This window comes from Wyeomyia smithii, chromosome 1, assembly GCF_029784165.1.
Source record: "Wyeomyia smithii strain HCP4-BCI-WySm-NY-G18 chromosome 1, ASM2978416v1, whole genome shotgun sequence".
NCBI classification, from domain to species: Eukaryota; Metazoa; Arthropoda; class Insecta; order Diptera; family Culicidae; genus Wyeomyia; species Wyeomyia smithii.
This window is the reverse complement of record NC_073694.1, coordinates 1,860,202-1,881,227: the sequence shown is the minus strand read 5'-3', so window position 1 is coordinate 1,881,227 and position 21,026 is coordinate 1,860,202. Positions and strand designations below refer to the sequence as shown.

The 21,026-nt window shown below is 41.3% G+C and overlaps 1 protein-coding gene across 2 annotated transcripts in view; it reads left to right on the top strand.

Annotated features, from left to right (window-relative positions):
- Positions 1 to 61: 61 nt before the first annotated feature.
- LOC129717919 (uncharacterized) overlaps positions 62 to 21,026 on the top strand; it is a 56,354-nt gene continuing 35,389 nt past the window's right edge. For both annotated transcript variants that reach the window (XM_055668209.1, XM_055668217.1), the window contains exon 1: positions 62 to 1,690. In XM_055668209.1, coding sequence (XP_055524184.1) covers positions 163 to 1,690 — 1,528 coding nt within the window. In that variant the 5' untranslated portion in view covers positions 62 to 162. The remainder of the gene's footprint in view (positions 1,691 to 21,026) is intronic.

The following is a 21,026-nucleotide window of genomic DNA, read 5'->3' as shown; positions in this document are numbered from 1 at the left end:
TGTGTGGCCTCTGGAAACCTGGCGGTGGAACGTGTGTAAGCCTTACTAAAGCTAATTACTCGGTCCGTTTTATCATTGCCACTTAGTATCTCTACGGGGACGGTTTAGTTTTCGCGCGCCTCTTTAGTTAATGTGCAAACACGCCAAAAAAGGAAACCGAAGATGTGCTGGAAGTTTTTTGTAGTGGTTTTTTTAGTACTTAGCTTTACAAACAGTCCGACGCTGGGAGCTTTTATCACTAATGATCAGTGCAAACAAAACGAAATTTTTCTTGGCAAACCCGTCTCCATTTCTGCGGATTGCATTTGTCCGCCAAACTTTGTGACGATTGATGGAGCGAATTCCGACAGAAGGAGGTTTTGTATTTTACTCACGGAACCACAACAGTGGAGCAATATATGCGTTTCCTATGGGTGTACGGATGATTACTATGAAATAAGTGACGAGGAAAGGCTCATTGTTGATAACTTTTTAAGGGATGTGAACATATCCAAGTTCTGGATGTCGGTGAGAAGAGAAGATCAGGTAGGATATCCGCTAAGAAAGCTACCAGGTTCTGGCTGGAACACTCCGCTAGATTTCGAAATGCAAAATAACCGGGAAGTTGCACTGCAACTTCAGGAAGCGCCAGGAAACTGTCTTCTCGCTTCGCTCGAGTCTCACGGCTATTCCAAGGCGTCGTTTGACGATTGCAACAAACTTCATCCCCAGTTGTGTATCCACAAAAGAAACACCTTACTGAGTTTATCGTGTCCAGCCGCTGAATTCACAACTCGATACCGCGACTTTCAGGATCATTGTTTCAAAATAGTTCATAGCCCAACAGTCGACCACGAATTGAAACTCTTCAATATCAGCAACCATCGAAAGCTGCAGCTTCTCCAAAAACTCGTCCAAAAATCTAAACTCAGCTGTAAATTCGTTGTAGTCGAAACTTTCTTCACTCAAAGTGTCAGCAGACCCAGGCTCTATTTTGCCCTCCAGGATGTGGGGGTAATAACTTTAGTGGAAAAGTTTGACTGCGTCGCCTATGAGTCGCTGAATTTCGACTTCGAGTCTCCCAAGCTGGATTTAAGCTTCGATCGTGCCAGCCAACGCTTGCTGTTGATGATAGCCAACGCCAAAAGCTTGTGGCGTGATCGCGAGAAGGACATCGGCGTCGTTTGCTACACCGACGCAGACACCGAACTACTGAAGCAAGTTGGTTTCCGACGCAGGATCTGGCCACCTTCGGATGGTGATCGAAATAGTGCTAGAACCAGAGGTGATGACGTCGACGATAAGCATATTTACGAGCTTAAACTGTACGGAGACTTTCCGGAGTTATACTGGTGCGAAGGTCATGCAGTTCCGAATTTTACGGTTGTAAAATCGGACAAAATTCACGCTTCGAAAAAGGAGAAACACGTTCATGTGTACTCGATCTCGTTGAATGTTCAACCTCTGGAGTATGATCGAATTTTGCAGAAAAGTTATCTCAAATCTATTGTAAAACAATTACGGGATCACGTGAAGTTGATTGCGAATGGTGGCGATCGATCGGTAGCCGGCCGGATTAATGGGATGAAAATTGTTAAAATTGAAAGTGTGGATATCGAAAAGAAGAAGTTTGCTCTGGTTGTGCACGTATCGGTGAAGTATCGAGATTGGGACTCCAGCGATGAAGATGACGATAGTCCGCCCCTCGAAGGTAAGTTCGGAGTTTTGTTTTTTTTCTGGAACATTCTTGGGATATTTTAAGATATTTTCTAACATAGTTCGGTGATATCTTGGGTAATTTTTGGAACATTTCTGGTACATTAGTGGAGCAATTTCGGTGCAACAGTGAGATATATTTAAAACATTTTAGATACAGACAGTTTGAAAATTATAAAATTTTTACAAACATTTATGGGAACAGTTCCGTGATTATCTCGTCGCAGTGGCCTGTGCTTGGAAATTGCTGGCGACGCTTGATGTTGTTTGCTGGGAACGACTGATGTCTGTAGTAGAGATGGTCGGGTACGGGTATTTTTACCCGATACCCGTACCCGTCGGGTTCGGGTCGGGTACGGGTAATTTAAAAACCAAGGCTTCGGGTTCTGGTCGGGTACGGGTTTGAAAAATTCTCAACTCGTCGGGTACGGGTCGGGTACGGGTAACTCGATTTTCGGGCATTATGAGAATTTAATTATTAGCTTTTCAAGCCTGGGTGTTTTAGCATAGTCTTGGTCTGAGTGTGAGAAACGGATACGAAGCTGTGGAGTGTCAAATGAACCATGAACTTTCAGTAATAATCCTGCCAGCGTATTTCGATTATTAAACTTGCGCTTGCTAGATTTACGGTCCAAGCCGGCTTTTTTTGGAAATTTGAGGAATTGCTTAACCAACTCAGGGTGGCGACTACCGGGAAAAACCGGGAGAATCAGGGAATATCAGGGATTTAGTTTTGAAGTAGAATACTTCTCTCAGGAAGTTCGGCTACATAGGGATGTGAAATGAAAATCTAAAACCGAAAAAAGTGAAAATTATGTCCAATTTCAAATGCTAATAAATCGGTTAGTATTCGATGGATTTCCTTCGTTCTTGCAGCAATAGATTGGAAAATCTTCTAAGATTCTTCCCAAAATAAGATAATTGTAATTTTATTATTCACACTATTGTACTATTGAAAATAGTCAAGCCTTGTCAAAACGAAAAATTCGACCTCTGATTGGTCGTTATATGCTTGCTTCCCAAGCACGGTCGTCAGGATCATATACCTTGCAATTGAAAACATGCTATTTGGCCTATATTGGCCTGTTTCAGCCGGAGCAGCTCATAATAGTTCTAGACAGCGACAACAGCAGTCGTCCTTCCTTAGCAGCAGCACTAGCCCTGAGGTTGGTCACCACGTCTCAGGAGCAGCGCGGTGTTTCTCAGCGTGTGTCGCCAGACAGCCATTATTCTCCCCGTGTTGGGGCAGCATGAAGATTGCCATCAGGAAATCCAATTTTGGAAATCAAAATGCCTTTTTCAAGGCAAATAAACAAGTCATTGAAAGTTAATAATTTTTGTCAACTGTACTTTTACAACTTTTTACTTTTACTTTATTTAATAAACCCCCCACTGTAGGGGCGTGTGTGAGAGCACCATCGGTGTTTATTCGCTGGATACAAAAATCAAATGCGAATTGTGGAATAATTTGTCTAAAGAACATAAGGAAATGGTAAACCTGAACTGAAAGACGTAGCACCCTTCGGCTATAAAAGTGTGTTTCTGGGAAAACTAGCTACATTCATTAGTCGGAAGGTGAACTGGATGGACCGTCCACAACGTTGACAGCAGTAACAGCAAATATCGGCACTCAGCAGTAACAGACCATAGCAGCGGGTTGCGCCTGTGGTTGCCTTCAAATTAAACAAATCACTTGCCCTGTGGTTGGTCATCACGTCTCAGAAGCAGCGCGGTTCTTCTCAGCGTGTGTCGCCAGACTGCCATTATTCCCCCACTGTTGGGGCAACATGAAGCTTGCAATCAGGAAATCCAATTTTGGAAATCAAAATGCCTTTTTCAAGGCAAATAAACAAGTCATTGAAAGTTAATAATTTTTGTCAACGCAAGCAAGCATTCTGTGTTGCATCCTAGCAATTTAAATCTGTCGCACCCGTCGAATTTACTGAATGTGAAATAGCTTCCACAGTGCATGTTGTCCGTGTATCTTAATTCCCCCAATGTTATGGCAGCTTAAAAGTTGTAATCAGCAACCGATCTTGAACCGCAAAATGCTTTTTTTTAGGCAAATAAACAAATAATTGAAGGTTAATAATTTTCTGGCATCAACACAAGCAGACATTCTGTGCGGGATGCAATCAAATTCTGTTGTAGTTGTCTAATTTTTATTTTTACTTTATTTAGTAAACCCCCACTGTAGCGGCGGCGCAAAGGCTGCAATCAGCATGACCAACTTTGAATAACAAACGATTAACGTTTATTCACTAAAAATTCATCCAATTCAAAACAGGTTTTTGTCTGAGTACAACAATGTGCACAAAAATAATAGGAGGGTTGTGTGCAAAGCCACGACCGCAAGGTTGAAGTAGAATACTTTTACAAGAAAGATGACCCGGCTGCTTGCGTGTCAGTCATTTTGAAGTAGAATACTTCTCTCAGGAAGTTCGGCTACATAGGGATGTGAAATGAAAATCTAAAACCGATAAAAGTGAAAAATATGTCCAATTTCAAATGCTCATAAATCGGTTAGTATTCGAGGAATTTCCTTTGTTCATGCAGCAATAGATTGGAAAATCTTCTAAGATTCTTCCCAAATGAAGATAATTGTAATTTTATTATTCAAACTATTGTACTATTGAAAATAGTCAAGCCTTGTCAAGACCTCCGATTGGTCGTTATATGGTTGCTTTCCAAACACGGTCGACAGAATCATATGCAATTTAAAATATGCTTTTAAAATTTATGCAAAATATGCTATTTAAAATAGCGGATAGCAATATAGCATAATAGCAATAGATAGCACACTAGTTGCAGCGGATCTCAGCATCGATAGCAGTTCGGCCAGCGGATGCAAGGGCAGTGGATACCAATGGCAGCATATAGCGGCCACAACTCTGGCATGGCTACGGATAGCGTAGCAGTTACAGCGGGTACATCAGACCATGACGCATTTATGCAATAATTGAATGAAAATTGCAATTGCAGCAGTCGGCCTTTTTCAAGGCTACTAAATGTTTTTGGAAGAGCATAATGAATGGTTATTAATAAACTGCAACTGAGGTTTGATGCAAATGCACAGCAGTGTGATGTTTATTACAATTTGTTGATACTGTGCTTAACAAGCGGTATATACGAAACAAATTCGATTTCAAAATGACTGACACGCAAGCAGCCGGGTTATCTTTCTTGTAAAAGTATTCTATTCAACCTTGCGGTCGTGGCTTTGAACACAACCCTCCTGTGATTTTTTGATCAGGGAAATCATGGAATATCAGGGTCATCAAAAAGTCATCAGGGAAAATTTTGAAGGCTTGGGATTTTTTACGGAGTGAGTTCTGAATTGGATTTATTTCAATGCTTTTGATCTGGACGATCACCAGCAACCCTTCAACAACACTCAATAATAATAAGGTTACTTAATTTGCTTTTTCCGACGCGAAAACGTAAGTACCTACCAATCAATGCCAAATGAGTTGAAAATATGCAAAAAATAATCGATCATTTTTTAATTGACTGAAACTATGCACTCGTACTTGACTGAGCAAACTGAGTATTTGTTCCAGGAAGAAGAATTTTCCTGGTAAGTAATTTTCTAGAAGAACGCATCCATTTTAGCATAGGCTTTATTTAACTCCATCACCGCGAAGTGAGAGGATTTTCCTCGATAAATGACCTTCAAACTCTTCTTACTCAGCAACACAATTTGCATAAACCCTATTGTAATTAAAGGTCGTTTTGTTCTCAAACCGTTTAAAATGGTTTCATCGTTCAAAATTTGAAGTATATTTGTCAAACTGCAATCAAAGATTAAATTTTAGTTAAATTCCCGCGGGAATGGATTAGAGCATTGTAGCACTGATGATACCTTGTACAGGGCTCGTAACGATTAGACAATGCAACTGTAGTGACTTTAGTGACCAAGATGTCAAGAAATAATGATAAAATTTTTTGAAAAGTATCCAAATATGTACTAACAAGTCATCAAGTAGTGCGCGAATTGTATGCTAATTCCTACGCTTTTTTTATAAAAACCAGTGGTTAGACGAGATTTTTTTCTTCGGTTTCTTGCAATTACTTCCAAACTGTTGACGCACCTTCTAACATCGCCTGAGTAAGCTTTACTATCGCTATTGTCATTATCCTGTAATTAAAAATGGTGATTACTGTCTTGCAACCAATTGACAAAAAACTCAAAGACTTGCTCAGTACTTTGAGTGTGTTCATAACTCGAAATATAGTGAGTGAGTAGTGAGTTTATGTTATCAAATTACCAACCCGGAATTTTTACCAGCAATTGAAACTAACTCAAATAAGATTAAATCTATCATTAAAATTTTCAAAAGTATAAAGTACCTCGTCACGATGGGATTTTAAACATTTTAAATAAAGTTCTTGAGAAATTCTCAGGAATTGTTTCAAAATGAATATTTTGCCAAATTATTGAAAAATACTAAAAATACTCAAATTTCAAGCAATCATTTTATGATGATACGAGCTAATAAATCTGAAGGTTATTCAAGTGGAGCTGCTTTTCTATACCTAGAAAAAGCATTCGACAATGTTTAGCATAATGGTTTGCTCGCGAAATTGGTAATTTCTAATTTTCTACTTTTTACAGTCAAGAATTTAAAACAATTGTTCAACTGATCCAACCAGAAATCCAGATCTGATTGATTTTCTTGTCCAAACAGGTGTGTCTCAAAGTAGTTAATTGATAACACTGTTCCTGTGAATTTTGGTGCCCCTAGACGTTTCGTAAATGCCTCAAGTCTACAGAGACTTCAATAAAAAATTCCCGTACGAAAACGGAAAAACGACGAACACAGCGAACAATTACTCTGCGGTCTTTTGACGCACTTCTGCATTTACCAGGGGCACCAAAATCAACAGGTTAAGAAGCTATAATATTTCTAGGGTACTTGTTTGAGCTTAAGGACAACTTTTTTTTTATTTTTGCCGACCAGTGTAATTTTTGTTTTCAATTTTATCAAACTGGATGCTTGTTCAAGATTCAAGTTAGCAAAAGCGAAGGTGGGCAATTATGGTGTTTTGTATCATTCTCCTAATGCTAGTGACCATCGTTTCCTGGAAATATTGGAAAACTGGCTTGATGAATTTCTTGATTTGAGTAAATTAAATATAGTGACGGGCGATTTAAATATTAACTGGCGAGATGATGCAAATTCGAATCGTTTGAAGCGTTTAGTTGAGTCTTTGAATTTAAAGAAAAGTGTAGATGAATATACGCGTATTTCCCAACGGAGTGGAACTTTGATTGATCATGTTTATTGCAATTTTGATTCGATTCGTTCAGTTACGAATTCTGATATGAAAATTCCCGATCATGAGACATTAGTAATTAATGTTCTAGAAAACTTGAATAATAATAATGGTTCAATAAAATTGAAATGCTGGAGAAAATATTCGAAACAGGCTGTTTCGAACCTTGTTGAGAGAAGCTTGGGTTTTCCAATCGCGACCGGTAGTTTAGATGAATCTGCAGCTGTTCTTACTAACATTTTGAAGACGTGTACGAATCAATTAGTTGAACATAAATTTGTTTCGCTGAAAAACTCGAACAGCTGGTATAGTTTGGATCTTTTGCGTCTTAAGCGCAAGAGAAATAAACTGTACAAACAGTTTTGTAGATCAAACAATCAGAATCATTGGATTGAGTACACGTTCGAGCGTAACAAATATTCACAAGCGATTAAAAAGAAGCGTTGTGAATATATCCAGAGAAAGATTGTTCAACATCAAAATAACAGCAAAGAGTTATGGAAAATTTTAAAATCTTTGTTAAAACCTAGTAATTGTAAACCGCGGTCCATAACTTTTGAAGGCACATTAGAAAATTCAGAACAAGTTATTGCATCTAGATTTAATGATTATTTTGTCAATAGTGTTTCATTGATCAATCAATCCATTGAATTGGTCGAGGAGCCCGACGAAATAAAACAGCCGATTAATAGTAGTTGTACATTTGTAACCGTTGGTTTCAAGGATAATGTGTTGACTTTGTCAAACTTACAAATAGTTAAAGTTGCTCAGACCCCCTTATTACGACTCTGTAGATAGAGCCCACTGAGTGAGTGATATCCCTCCAAGTCTGTCGCTTTGCGTCTGGGACGGAGGGGTCACTCACGAAGGCAAGCTTTTTTATACGACCACGATTACCTCGTTCTGTATGTGTGATATCCCTCCACGTCTGGTGCTTTTGCATCTGGGACGGAGGGGTCGCTCATACCGGTTCACGATCAGATGCACCGAGGCATGTTTTGCCACAAGGGTTTTGTATCATCAAAACTTAACGACCTATAAAGTGTTGCCAAGATATAGATATGTCAAGATTAGGGGAATTCGAAAGGGTTTATAAGGCTCAGCCAAAGCGGGGAAGACTCCTTTTAACGCTGAACAGTAAGCGAAGTCGTTACGCGCGAAGTCATTTTTACAATTAGAAATATATAAAAGGTGTAAATCAGTATAATTAAGAAGAAAGCAGACAAAAGGAACAGTTATTATCTAAAAAGTAATTGTGTGAAAAACAAAAAGATCTAAAAGTTATTTGTGTCAAACAAAAGATGTTAGTCACTGTCTGTAAAACCTTATTGTGTAAGACAAATTGTTTCCTATGTCTAATTGTTAATCCTATTTAAAGTTATTATAGTGTAGTAAAAACAAAACAAAAAAACGAAGAGAAGAAAAGAGCGGAAAACCGTGATTTAAAAGGATAAAGAAAAACTTATTGTAAAACAAAAAAAGGTAAAAATTACAATTATTTGTTGAAAGTTAATAGAACGCTTGTGTACCATAGCTATAAGAAACCGTGAAATGATAGCTAATTGCCCCCGAACAGGTCCGCGGAGGGCCTTTTTATGTTCTGCTCTGGTTACACCAGAACTTCTACTTCACAGACATCAGGACAGAGAGCATCAGCATCAGTGGCCAGAATGCCCTTCTGTGGTGGTCAAAGCTATACCCGCCCGCAGTGTAAGCTAGGACATACATCCTCGCCGTGCGGTGTGATTGAACCCGTGCTGGTCGGCAGGGAGACCCAGCAATCATTGAAGCCGAGCCTAAGCCGTGGGAACACAGGCAGCCGCAGATGTACAGCGAGGTCGAACCGCTGAATTTGGGGAAAAAGCTACTATGGTTACACAAGCGCAAGTAAACTTAGGTTAAGATAAACATTGTTCGATAGCAAGATGAATATAATGTAGAATTAGTGTACAACCATCAGCTTTGAGATTCATACTAATTTACACCTGCCAAATAGTCCGGCGTTCCGAATTCATACAGTAGTTTTACCCCTTTTCGCTACTGGTCGAACGAAAGGGTGTTCTAAGCAGGAGCTTTTGAGCCAGTAGGGGTTTGCACGTTAATATCAGGCAACGCTTTTCACCTGGGTCGCTCTTCGTTCGGTGGTTCACTTTCCCTAGGTTCCCGTTCGTCGAAATACGAGTAACGTGGTGGGCATAAAAGCCGCTTGAGGCGTAGATCGCATCCCCACCTCGCCTACTTTCTCATTACCCCTGAGCTAAGCATAGGCTAACACATTTGATGGTTTTCACCCAATCGCGTTAGATGAACTGAAAAAAATTTGTTTTTCATTAGGTAAAACGGCTGGAGTAGATAATGTAAATGCTAGAGTTATTCAAGATTGCTTAATGTCATTGGTCACACTTTGCTGGACCTCATTAATGAATCGTTGCAAACAGGGCACGTGCCTTTGGTGTGGAAAGAATCGTTGGTTGTTCCGATTCAAAAGGTTGCTGGCACGATTAAAGCCGAAGAGTTTCGTCCCATCAACATGTTTACGCTATGTTTAAAGAAGGTTATTATACAAAGTCAATGTACCTAAAATGTTTCTCCGTAGGGTCATAGTTTCAGCCCTCTAGTTTCAAAATATGTCTACCCGAAAATATTTCATCGGTGAAAATTTGTTTTTTTCCTCGATTTTTCATTTCATATTTAACAAAATTACACATTCTGATTTTTAAAAAAATCTAGGAACAAGGTATCCAAAATCAGAATACAACATTTTTTTCCGCTTAAAATTACTGAAATTTTCGTGTAAAAACATTCTTTCTACGTTAATCCAGCTTAAAATGAGATCAAAAACACTTCATTTAGTAATGATTATTCTTCATCTTTTACGGCTCAATATTGAAAACCAAGTCTTTCGATGCGCATAAATGTTATTTAGTGTGCGTAGCAATTGCCATGGTGATAAAACGATTTGAAGATTTTTCATCATCAAAGTAAGCAAGTATTTGTATTTGATAGAAACACGTCTAGTTTGTAGCAACTATTAGAGTGAAGTGAAGTTTATTAAAAAAATCACAGGAGGGTTGTGTGCAAAGCCACGACCGCAAGGTTGAAGTAGAATACTTTTACACAGCTCTACTCACGGCTGTACATTAACCTACGGCCGGGCGAATCGGTTCGCGCTGCTTTTCGCGTTTAGCATGGCAGAGACCTAATGCGCACGGCCAAAAATTAGACACGGCTTTACTGGAGTAAGTGCTGGCAAATGCATCTACCGCTAATACCGCCGCTATCGTACGAAAGCACGTCGTTTCATGTGGGGAATAATATCAACAACAAAAAATGACGCGCGTCTAAGCACAACCGAACTGTTTTGCCGTGCCGCTTCCATTTACTCCTTATAACATCGGCCTCAGGGAAGTACCGGCTTTACTATCGCTGAGGCTGTTGCCATACTGGTATCCAAAGCTATTAACTCTTCAAATTAAGTGTTTTATTTGTCCTCAAAAAACAATTGTTCAATTCCATATCGGATATAATGCAATCGCATCTCTGTACTATTACCGACAGTAAAATTCTTCTGAACAAAATTATCCAACTTTTCCATTAGAGGAAGTGCCGGCTGATGTACGGCAAAAATTTCGCCCGATCGCTCGCGTTGGTGTTTAGCCTGGCAGAGGCCTGAGACGTGGTGACCAACCACAGGGCAAGTGATTTGTTTAATTTGAAGGCAGCCACAGGCGCAACCCGCTGCTATCCTCTGTTACTGCTGAGTGCTGATATCTGCTGCTACTTCTCACCATTCGACTGATGAATGTAGCTAGTTTTCCCAGAAACACTCTTTTATAGCCGAAGGGTGCTACGAAATAGGCCACGCCTTTCTGTTCAGTTTTACCATTTTCTAGTGTTCTTTAGACAAATTATTCCGTAATTCGCATTTGATTTTTGTTTCCAGCGAATAAACACCGATGGTGCTCTCACACACGCAACTATTTCACCCCTAATCGTATTGCGGCTTGTAACGTCAAGCGATTTCGTTTGCTCGCTAAAACAGGCTCTTATATAGGGATGAAAAAAGGAATGAATTATTTTACGTACGTGGTGGAATGGTATAGCTTGAAAAATATGTGTGACTTCATTCTGGTTCAGAGCGATCATTTGATAAGCTCCACCTCTTTTTTCAGTTTCTAAAGTTTTTCCTCAGTTTCGTAGCACGGATGCACAAAAATGATTTCTTGTGAACATTCTGTCGAGCCGGACCGATAGCACTCTCATTGAAGCAACAAAATAACATGTTTTGTGTCGTGTTGTGCAGCTTGGTTGAAGAAAATGTTCCCGTCCCCGTGTCGCATGTAAGCAGATTATTGCGTTCAGTAGACAGTAGATAGTGTATCCAGCGAATAAACACCGATGGTGCTCTCACACACGCAACGGTTTTAACCCGTATCTTATTGCGGTTTGTAACATCAAGCGATTTCGTTTGCTCGCTGTTGCGTGTTGCATCATGTTGCAACTTGGCAGCTGGGAGACGACGAAATTCTGTTCATGCTGATTGATTGAATCGACTTCATATTAGCTCCGCATAGTCGAACTACCTGCTTTTGTGAATGCGTTCTAACAGGGCAGTTTGTTATTCAAAGTCGGTTATGCTGATTGCAGCCTTTGCGCTGTCCCCTACAGTGGGGGTTTACTAAATAAAGTAGAAAATTAGACAACTACAACAGAATTTGATTGCACCCCGCACAGAATGTCTGCTTGTGTTGATGCCAGAAAATTATTAACCTTCAATTACTTGTTTATTTGCCTTGAAAACGGCATTTTGCGGTTCAAAATCGGTTGCTGATCGCAACCTTTGAGCTGCCCTAACAGTGGGGGAACTAAGATGCACGGACAACATGCATTGTGTGAATTAGACGGGCGCGACAGATTTAAATTGCTAGTATCCAACACAGATCGCTTGCATGCGTTGTCAAAAATTATTAACTTTCAATGACTTGTTTATTTGCCTTGAAAAAGGCGTTCTGATTTTCAAAATTGGATTTCCTGACGGCAATCTTCATGCTGCCTCAACACGGGGGGAATAATGGCAGTCTGACGACACACGCAGAGAAGAACTGCGCTGCTCCTGAGACGTGGTGATCAACCACAGGGCTAGTACTGCTGCTAAGGAAGGACGACTGCTGTTGTCACTGTCTAGAGCTATTATGAGCGGCTTCGGCTGAAACAGGCTCTTATATAAGCCAAATAGCATGTTTTCAATTGCAAGGTATATGATTCTGTCGACTGTGCTTGGGAAGCAATCATATAACGACCAATCAGAGGTCGAATTTTTCGTTTTGACAAGGCTTGACTATTTTCAATAGTACAATAGTGTGAATAATAGAATTACAATTAACTTCTTTTGGGAAGAATCTTAAAAGATTTTCCAATCTATTGCTACAAGAACGAAGGAAATCCATCGAATATTAACCGATTTATTTGCATTTGAAATTGGACATATTTTTCACTTTTTTCGGTTTTAGATTTTCATTTCACATCCCTATGTAGCCGAACTTCCTGAGAGAAGTATTCAAAATCAAATTCATAGCTTACTACTAACATTCCCCCTTAAGCATGAATTTTAGTAACTCCTAAAGCTTTCATGGCATCCAGAAACTTTTGTCCAGTAATCGGTTTTGTCAGAACATCAGCCTTCTGTTGCTTCGATTCTACGTGCAGCAGCTTAATAGTTTTTAACTCGACCTGTTCCCTTACAAAATGGTGTCGCAAGTCGATGTGTTTGCTGCGGGGTGAATTTGTGAAGTTCGATCGAAATTCAACGAACTAGTCGCTGTTGGCAGGGAGGAAGGTGGCCTCTACGAGTTGTGCTTGGCCAATCAGCAAGTTTCGTGTGCGGCGAAGGAAGCAGACGACATGGTTCTTTGGCACCGGCGAATGGGTCATCTGCACCAACAGAGCCTAAAGCAGCTACGTGAAATGGCTAGTGGCATTCGATTCCGGGATGCAGTCATTCCTACGTGTACTGTATGTCTACAAGGGAAGCAGAATCGTCAGCCATTTAAGAATAAGGGCACTAGAGCAAGTGAAATCCTTGAATTAGTGCATTCGGATTTATGTGGGCCGATGGAGAACGTATCGATAGGCGGAAGCAGATATTTTTTGACGTTCATCGACGATGCTAGTAGGAAGGTGTTTGTATACTTCCTCAAGTCAAAGAAGCAAAGCTTATGCTGAGAATCAAACCGAAAAAACATATCAAGCGACTACGGACGGACAACGGCTTAGAATACGTGAACCAAGAAATGGAACGGTTTTTGCGAAGTTCAGGAATTCATCACGAAATGACGGTTCCTTACAACCCGGAGCAAAACGGTCTCGTTGAGCGAATGAATCGAACCGTGGTTGAAAAAGCGCGATGCCTGCTATTCGATGCTAAGATGGACAAAGCTTTTTGGGCGGAAGCTGTTGCGGTTTTTGATCAACCGATCTCCGACGAAGGGGTTAACTGTGACTCCAGAAGAAGCATTCGGTGGCAAGCAACCAGATCTTTCTGAGCTGCGAGTATTTGGCGCAAAGGTAATGTGTCATGTGCCTAAAGTCAAAAGGCAGAAATGGGATGTAAAAAGCCGAATCAGGGATTTTTGTCGGATATGCGGTTCAAGCGAAAGGATTTCGAGTTTATGTTCCAAGGACCAAGAAGGTTATTGTAAGCCGAGATGTCGTTTTCCTGAGTGAGGTAGCAGAAACACCGATTCTGAACGAATCAGCCGAGTTGGTTGAGGATTGGTTACAGTTAGAGAGCTGTGGTCCAGTCGATCAAAAAGTGATTAATCCTCCGTCCGATACACCAAACAGTAACAACCACGAAACCGACGACGAGTCGGATCTCGACAGCACGTATGGTGATACCGAATGTGAAACCGACTATGGCAGCGCAAACGATACTGTGGTAACGATGTCTTCTCGAGCACCAGCGCTCCCTCCGCAAAAAGAGGATCCACACAATGTGGTCAGGCGCAGTGGCAGGGAGCGCACACTTCCAGGCAAGTATACCGATTATGAGATGACTTGCAGTATTCTTCCTCAAAACATTCCGTGCCCACAGGAAATCGACGAACCCCAGTCATTTAAAGAGGCAATAGGCTGCGGCGACGGACAGTCGTGGCAGAAAGCGATGGTAGAAGAGTTCGAGTCCTTGAAGAGCAACAAAACCTGGGAGCTAACTAAACTTCCTCCGGGACGAAAGGCGCTGAAATGCAAATGGGTTTACAAGTTGAAGACAAATGCCGACGGATCGGTGCAGCGCTATAAAGCTCGGCTTGTAATTAAGGGCTTCTCTCAGATATAGGGTGTCGACTACAATGAGACGTATTCTCCAGTCGTCAGATATGCCAGTATTCGCTATCTGCTGGCCCTAGCTGCACGAATGAACCTTAGCATCTACCAAATGGATGCAGTGACGGCTTTTCTTCAGGGCAACTTGACAGACGAGGAAATTTATATGGAACAACCCGAAGGTTTTGTGGACAAAAAGGATTCCAAAAAGGTTTGTCGTTTACGAAAGGCGCTTTACGGTCTAAAGCAGGCCAGTCGGGTCTGGAATGCCAAGCTTGATGCGAAATTGCAGCGGATTGGCTTGAAACGCTCGAGTTTCGATCCGTGCGTGTACTACAAAGTCGGTGATGATGGCATTATTATTGTTGCTGTTTACGTTGACGATTTTCTGGTGTTCTCCAACCAGCCGAGATGGGTAGAATTCGTGGAAAGACAATTGATGGCGAAGTTTCACATGAAGGATCTTGGGGAAGCGGAACAAATTTTGGGCATGCGGATCACACGTGCTGAAGATGCAGTAATGCTGGATCAACAGCGTTACATTGATGAACTACTCAAACGTTTTAAAATGATTGACTGCAACCCAGTGGCGACGCCCGTGGACGGCAATCAACGATTGTCGAAGGAAATGAGCCCGAAGGACGAATGTGAGAAGCAGCGTATGGCATTGGTTCCGTTCCGTGAATTAGTGGGTGGCCTGCAGTTCCTGGCACAGTGCACTCGTCCCGACATCGCTTATGCTGTAAACTCCGTGAGTAGCTCCAGCAGTAATCCGGGGGAAGCGCACTGGACGGCAGCAAAGAGAATCTTGCGTTATCTGAAAGGAACGAAGCTGATGAAACTGGTTTACGTGAAGCAAAATGACAGAGAGTTCGAAGGGTTCAGCGATGCGGATTGGGGCAACGACCCCGAATCAAGACGATCGATCACTGGTTATGTATTCCAGTTTGCTGGTGGATCGGTGTCGTGGAGCTGTCGCAAACAACCAACCGTTGCGCTCTCTACGACTGAAGCAGAATATATGGCAATGTCTGCTGCAGCACAAGAAGCGTTGTGGTGGCGAGGATTCCGGAGCGAAATATTCGGAGTTCATCAACCTGTTCAAATAAACTGCGACAATCGCAGTGCAATATGCCTAGCTGAAAAGGAAATTGGGTATTTACCCCGCAGCAAACACATCGACTTGCAACAACCAAAGATTCCGCATTGTTCGCTACGTTGATATGCTGCACCACCTCTTTGGCACAATTCAAAATGGCCTTGTTGTGGCACATGTGAGACGTTGCCCCCGAGTCAAAAATCCATTCCTCGTTCGCGCCAGACGACGCTTCACGGGCACTGAATGCAGCATGCTTGCCTGATGATTTCTTCTCTTTTTTGTCATTGGCCTCTCGCTTCTGACACTCCGACGCAAAATGCCCCAAACGCTTACATTTGAAGCACTTTATTGCGGCTTTCTCTTTCTGCTTTGTCTTAGGATGACTGTAGAATGCACCGTCACCGGAGCTGGACTTTGTTACACTACTCATCTTCACGTCCTGGAGGATTTGAGCCTTAACTGCATCCGCGGTAATCTTGATCCCAGACGCCTCGAGGCCCATAATCATAGGCTCGTACATATCCGGTAGGCCCATCAGAAAAAGACTCGCCAACCACGTATCGTCGACCTTGAAGCCAACTTCAGAGAGCTTATGACTGGTCGACATCAGCTGACTTACGTACTCCTCCACAGAACTGCATTCAGACAGCCGGATACTGGTCAGTTTTCGCAACAAACCAATCCGTCTGGTCATCCCGTCATCCTGGAATGCGTTTTTCAAATTCTTCCATGCCACTTTTGCCGTTTCTGCACTTTGAACCAGACTGTAGTTTACTGGCTCGATGCTGAGGCAGATGGTGGCAAGTGCTCGAAGGGAACTACCATCCGCCGGATCGTCTTCATCCCGTGTAACAGCGTCCCAAGTTCCTTCTCGAATCAGGAGCATCTCGGTTGCAAACGCCCACGAGGTGTAATTTTCCCGTCCACGAAGACGTTCCGTCGCTGGTAACGTAATTCCACCCGCCGCAGGAAACCTGGAACCAGACCTTCCTCTGTCCTGTCCTCGATTAGCATTTCTGTTATTACCAACATCATCTTCAATTCCATTTAGCGACATTTTTGAAAATTATCTTGAGATTCTTCAACTTCTCACAGCGAATAAGAAAAAAAATTTCGCTCTTGTTACTTCAGTTGCTACGCAAATATAGGTCACTATGGAGCTAGCGTTGCTGGGCCCATAACCTGATAGAAACACGTCTAGTTTGTAGCAACTATTAGAGTGAAGTGAAGTTTATTAAAAAAATCAAATTCATAGCTTACTACTAACAGTATTATTACATTAAAAAATGATTATTTATAATGTGGTGAATAGTAAGTCCTTTTCAGATATGTAGCTTGTAATTAAAAACATTATTTACCCAACTAGATCAGTTTTATCCTTCATTACATTTAAAAACCATTGCAGTTAAACCTGTTTTTGTGCGAAATTTATTTTGTGCGACTTTTTGTATGCGGTTTTTTTATTTGTGCGACTGTTTTTGTGCGATTTTTTTTGTGCGGTATATGAAAAAGGACCACATCCGATACGATTTTTTTCGATCCTTGCAATGAATTTCAACGCATTACATGAGCATTGCGTCAGCAATTTGCTATTTGAGCCAGTTTTACGTAAGAAAAACCCTGTATTGTTAGCCTACGAAGTACAGCGGTTGGAAAAATTATTATGTTCAAAAAAGTTACGTTAATCAATTAGATGTTTTAAAATATGTTCTCATAGATATTCAGAATCAGAGTCATCAAGTTTCGAGTTTGATTTTTTTATGTGGTCCCTATCCACCACATAAAAAAGTGATTTTTTCATAATGTTGCAGAAACATTGTTTTATTGTGACGTTTCAAATGATTTTTTGTGCGGTTTCTATCCCTCGCACAAAAACAGGTTTAACTGTAATAGTAATAGCTCAAACATAAAATGATAGAAGCTGAAATATTTGATACTGCAAAAAAAAAAGGAACTTTAGAATGTGACTGATGTCGTATGCTGAAACAGCAGCACATATTTTAGGTTTGTAGTTCAAATGGTTTTCTTGCATTTCATAAATTTCCTTGTGAAGAGCTTCGGTCGTTTGCTCTGAATATTTGGCCTTGCTTGTGATCGCTTGCAGAACTCTGGCTCATGAAATTTCGGGATGTGAAATTTTGGTGTCCGTCATTGTCGTGAACAGGCATCATCCTGCAACGCAATTATTATTTGACGATGATGATACTGCTGAAGCTTGCCCACGAAATCATTGATTGCCTACGAAGGGCTAGTAGATTGTCGTGAGCTTGGTGCTTGCCTGTGAGAAACCAGTTGCCTACGAAGGGCTAGTAGGCTCTCGTGGGCTTGATGCTTGCCTGTGAAGGACCAGTTGCCTACGAAGGGCTTGTGCTCAGGTGAGTGTTAGCTTCCAGTTGCTAACTGTTGACTGCTGCAGGAAATTCTCCGCTATATGTTGCTTCCGCGATGTGTACTGTACTGCATCCAATTTACGAATCGACTCGCACAGGTAACGCGCGTTCTTTTATAGAAGCCGATGCGAATGAAATCGTTTCCCCTACACAGCCCCTGGAGAGGGGAAAATCTAAATGATGGTGCTTTATTCCTATTGGTGGACAGCCGTTTTGCGTTTCTCAACTCTTTAAAGAATGACACCGATTTGCTTGAATCATTTTTTTTTGTTTTATTCGTGTACCCATAACATTTCTACTCTACAATACCTCACTTCTCTACTCTTTAATCATATATGTGATACAGAACCATTTCATTAAAACGTGAAGGCCGTTTTGTTGATCGTCTAGGCCTACTCAGCAGGCTTCCCGCGTTTGGCAAATGCGCAGTTTCCTCTTCATGCCGTTGAATTTCCTCAGAAGGCTCCTCAAGCTCAATAGTATCACGTTCGTCTTCACCATTGAGCATTACTGGAACTTTTTTTATTTCCTGAACGTTTCTAGAATATCTTACACCTCTAGAATTTTGGACAACGACCTTTGCTCCTTCTCTGGCAACAACAGTGAAGCGATCCTTTAAATATGTTGGGTCACCTTTTTGCCTTGTGCTTTGAGCCAAAAAAACTTTGTCACCTATTTCGATATCTGACTCTCTCGCTCCTCTGATTGCATCGGCATACTTTTTACTCTGTAATTTAGATGAAGCATCTTTCTCGCGGATGTCCGTTCTATCAACTGTTTCGGAAGGAAGTGCCTCCCACAAAAACGGGAAGGTGCCTCTAAATTTCCACCCGACAAGTAATTCGAAAGGTGTGACACCAAGGCGCGAGAGAGGTCGAACCTTGTTATGTATGTGAACGTATTTCTCAAGAGCTGTTTTCCAGTTAATATTGTCTAGCTTCGCTGCGGTCAAAGCGTCTTTTATCCCTTTGTTCTGCCGCTCAACAGCTCCATTCGACTCCGCACTTAATGGAATCGATTTGTGAATTTTTACTCCTTTGTTCTCCCAAGTATTGATAAACTTTTCACTTCGGAAAGGTGGGCCGTTATCGCTATGAATTGCAAGTGGGTATCCCCACACTTCAAAAATTCTGCTCAATGCCTGGTTCGTACTGTCCGCATCAATGTTTTTCATTTCTATTACATGTAAAAATCGCGAGTAGGTATCTACCACTACAAGAAACTCGCCATAGTCTCTAAATGAAAAGAAATCTACTTGAAGAATTTCCCATGGCCCTTCCGGCATCTCACGACTTGTTAACGGGATGTGTGGGTTTTTCTTCGACATCCGGACACAAGTTTCGCAGCCTTTGATAAATGTTTCCACCTGTTTCGCCATTCCCGGCCACCAGAAGTAATTCCTTAGATTTTTTTTTCATCGATGCTGCTCCCATGTGTCCTTGATGCGCCGTCTTGTTCAGTTTCAACTTCGATATCATTCCATGTCAGTTCAATTACGCCGTTATCCATAATATGTTATACACATATGTTTTTCAGTTGAGTCATCAAATTCCTCAGTATACTGTGATTGCATTACTAAGCGAGACAGCGCATCAGCAACATTCATTTCCTTTGAAACTCGGACAACGTTGAAGTCGTATGGCTGAAGCCTTAGGGCCCATGCTTCCGCCCGTGATATTGCCCTTTTACCAATTCTATGTTGTCCCCCAAAAATGAACTCGTTTGATTCAGCGTCAGTTCTTATTGTGAACTTCATACTCGTGAGATACACCGAGAAACGCTCTACACCCCATACCATTGCTAGAGCCTCTTTTTGAGTTTGCGGATATTTCTTCTCAGCCAAGGTTAACACTTTCGATGCACATGAAATTATACGTGGCTTAAAATCAGTATCGTACTGTATCAAGACGGCTCCTAGTCCATGCGGGGATGCATCAACGAATAATTCCGTTTTATCGGTGCGACTGAAATACCCGAGCGTTCTGATACTATCCCATGCACTGCTCTTCAAGAATTCAAACTCCTCTTCGAGATCTTGGTTCCAGTAGAATTCCTTCGAGTTGGCCAGTTCACGCAATTGGCGTGTTTTATCAGCGCGTTGAGGAATAAATTTTTCAATGAAGGTTATTAAACCTAGGAAACTTTTTGCTTCTGCTTGTGTCGTGGGTTTCCGAAAATTTTTGATTGCACCGATTTTTTCTTCATCAATTTGCCATCCCTTAGACGACAATGTGAATCCATGAAATTTTGTTTGTTGCTGTGAAAATTTGCATTTTCCATGGTTAATTTTCACGTTATGCTCTTGCAGTTTTTCCATAACAATTTGAAGATTGTGATCATGCTCTTCTTTCGAGCGTCCATATACTAAAATGTCGTCCAAGTAGTTCACACAACCTTTGCACCCTGCAAGTATAACAGTTTGCATAGCCTCTTGGAAAATGTCGGGAGCATTTGTTAATCCAAAAGGTAAACGACAACAACGGTAAAGCGAATCTCCAGCGAAAAAATTTGTGAGGTGTCTTGAATTTTCATCGAGCACGACGTGGAAGAACGCATTGGTTAAATCAATTGTGGAAACAAACGTTGCACCATGCAATTCCATTAGAATTGACTCAAATGTTGGCATTTTAAATGGCGTTCTATGAATGCATTTATTTGGTCCGCGTAAATCAACGACAAGCCGAATATCCGATTTTCCTTTTGGGATTACCAATAGTGAAGAACAAAATCTCCTGTCCATATCCGTTGTCACTTTTTCAATGATACCGGCACTGCGTAACTCAGTCAGCTTTTGATTCGTCAGTTCTTTGAATGCTGTTGGAATGTGCGTATAAACATTTCTGGAGGGTGGCATTGTGCTATCATAACTAAGTACAACTGCAGGTATGTTGAATTTTGGAAATTCGGAACTGTTGGTACCTTGAATGGAATGTATAGTGACGAACTCACATCGCCAATCTGGTTCTATCGAGAAAGAAAAGAGGCGACAAAGACCATTTCCCGTGTCCTGTCCAAAATGAAACCATCGCCAATCAATTTGTTGACCAATTTTACATTTTACATACAATTAGTGGAAATTTGGATTCATTTTTGCCAGTGTGCGTTGGTCGAAAATTGACATCGCCAACCAGCGTTGCCGGTGCTATCAATGTTTTGACTGGCTGTCGTGTGTGCCAAAAAGAGAAGCACACATTTTCATTTGTCATGTCTCTGTATGTGATCTTGTGTAGGTGTGAAGAGAT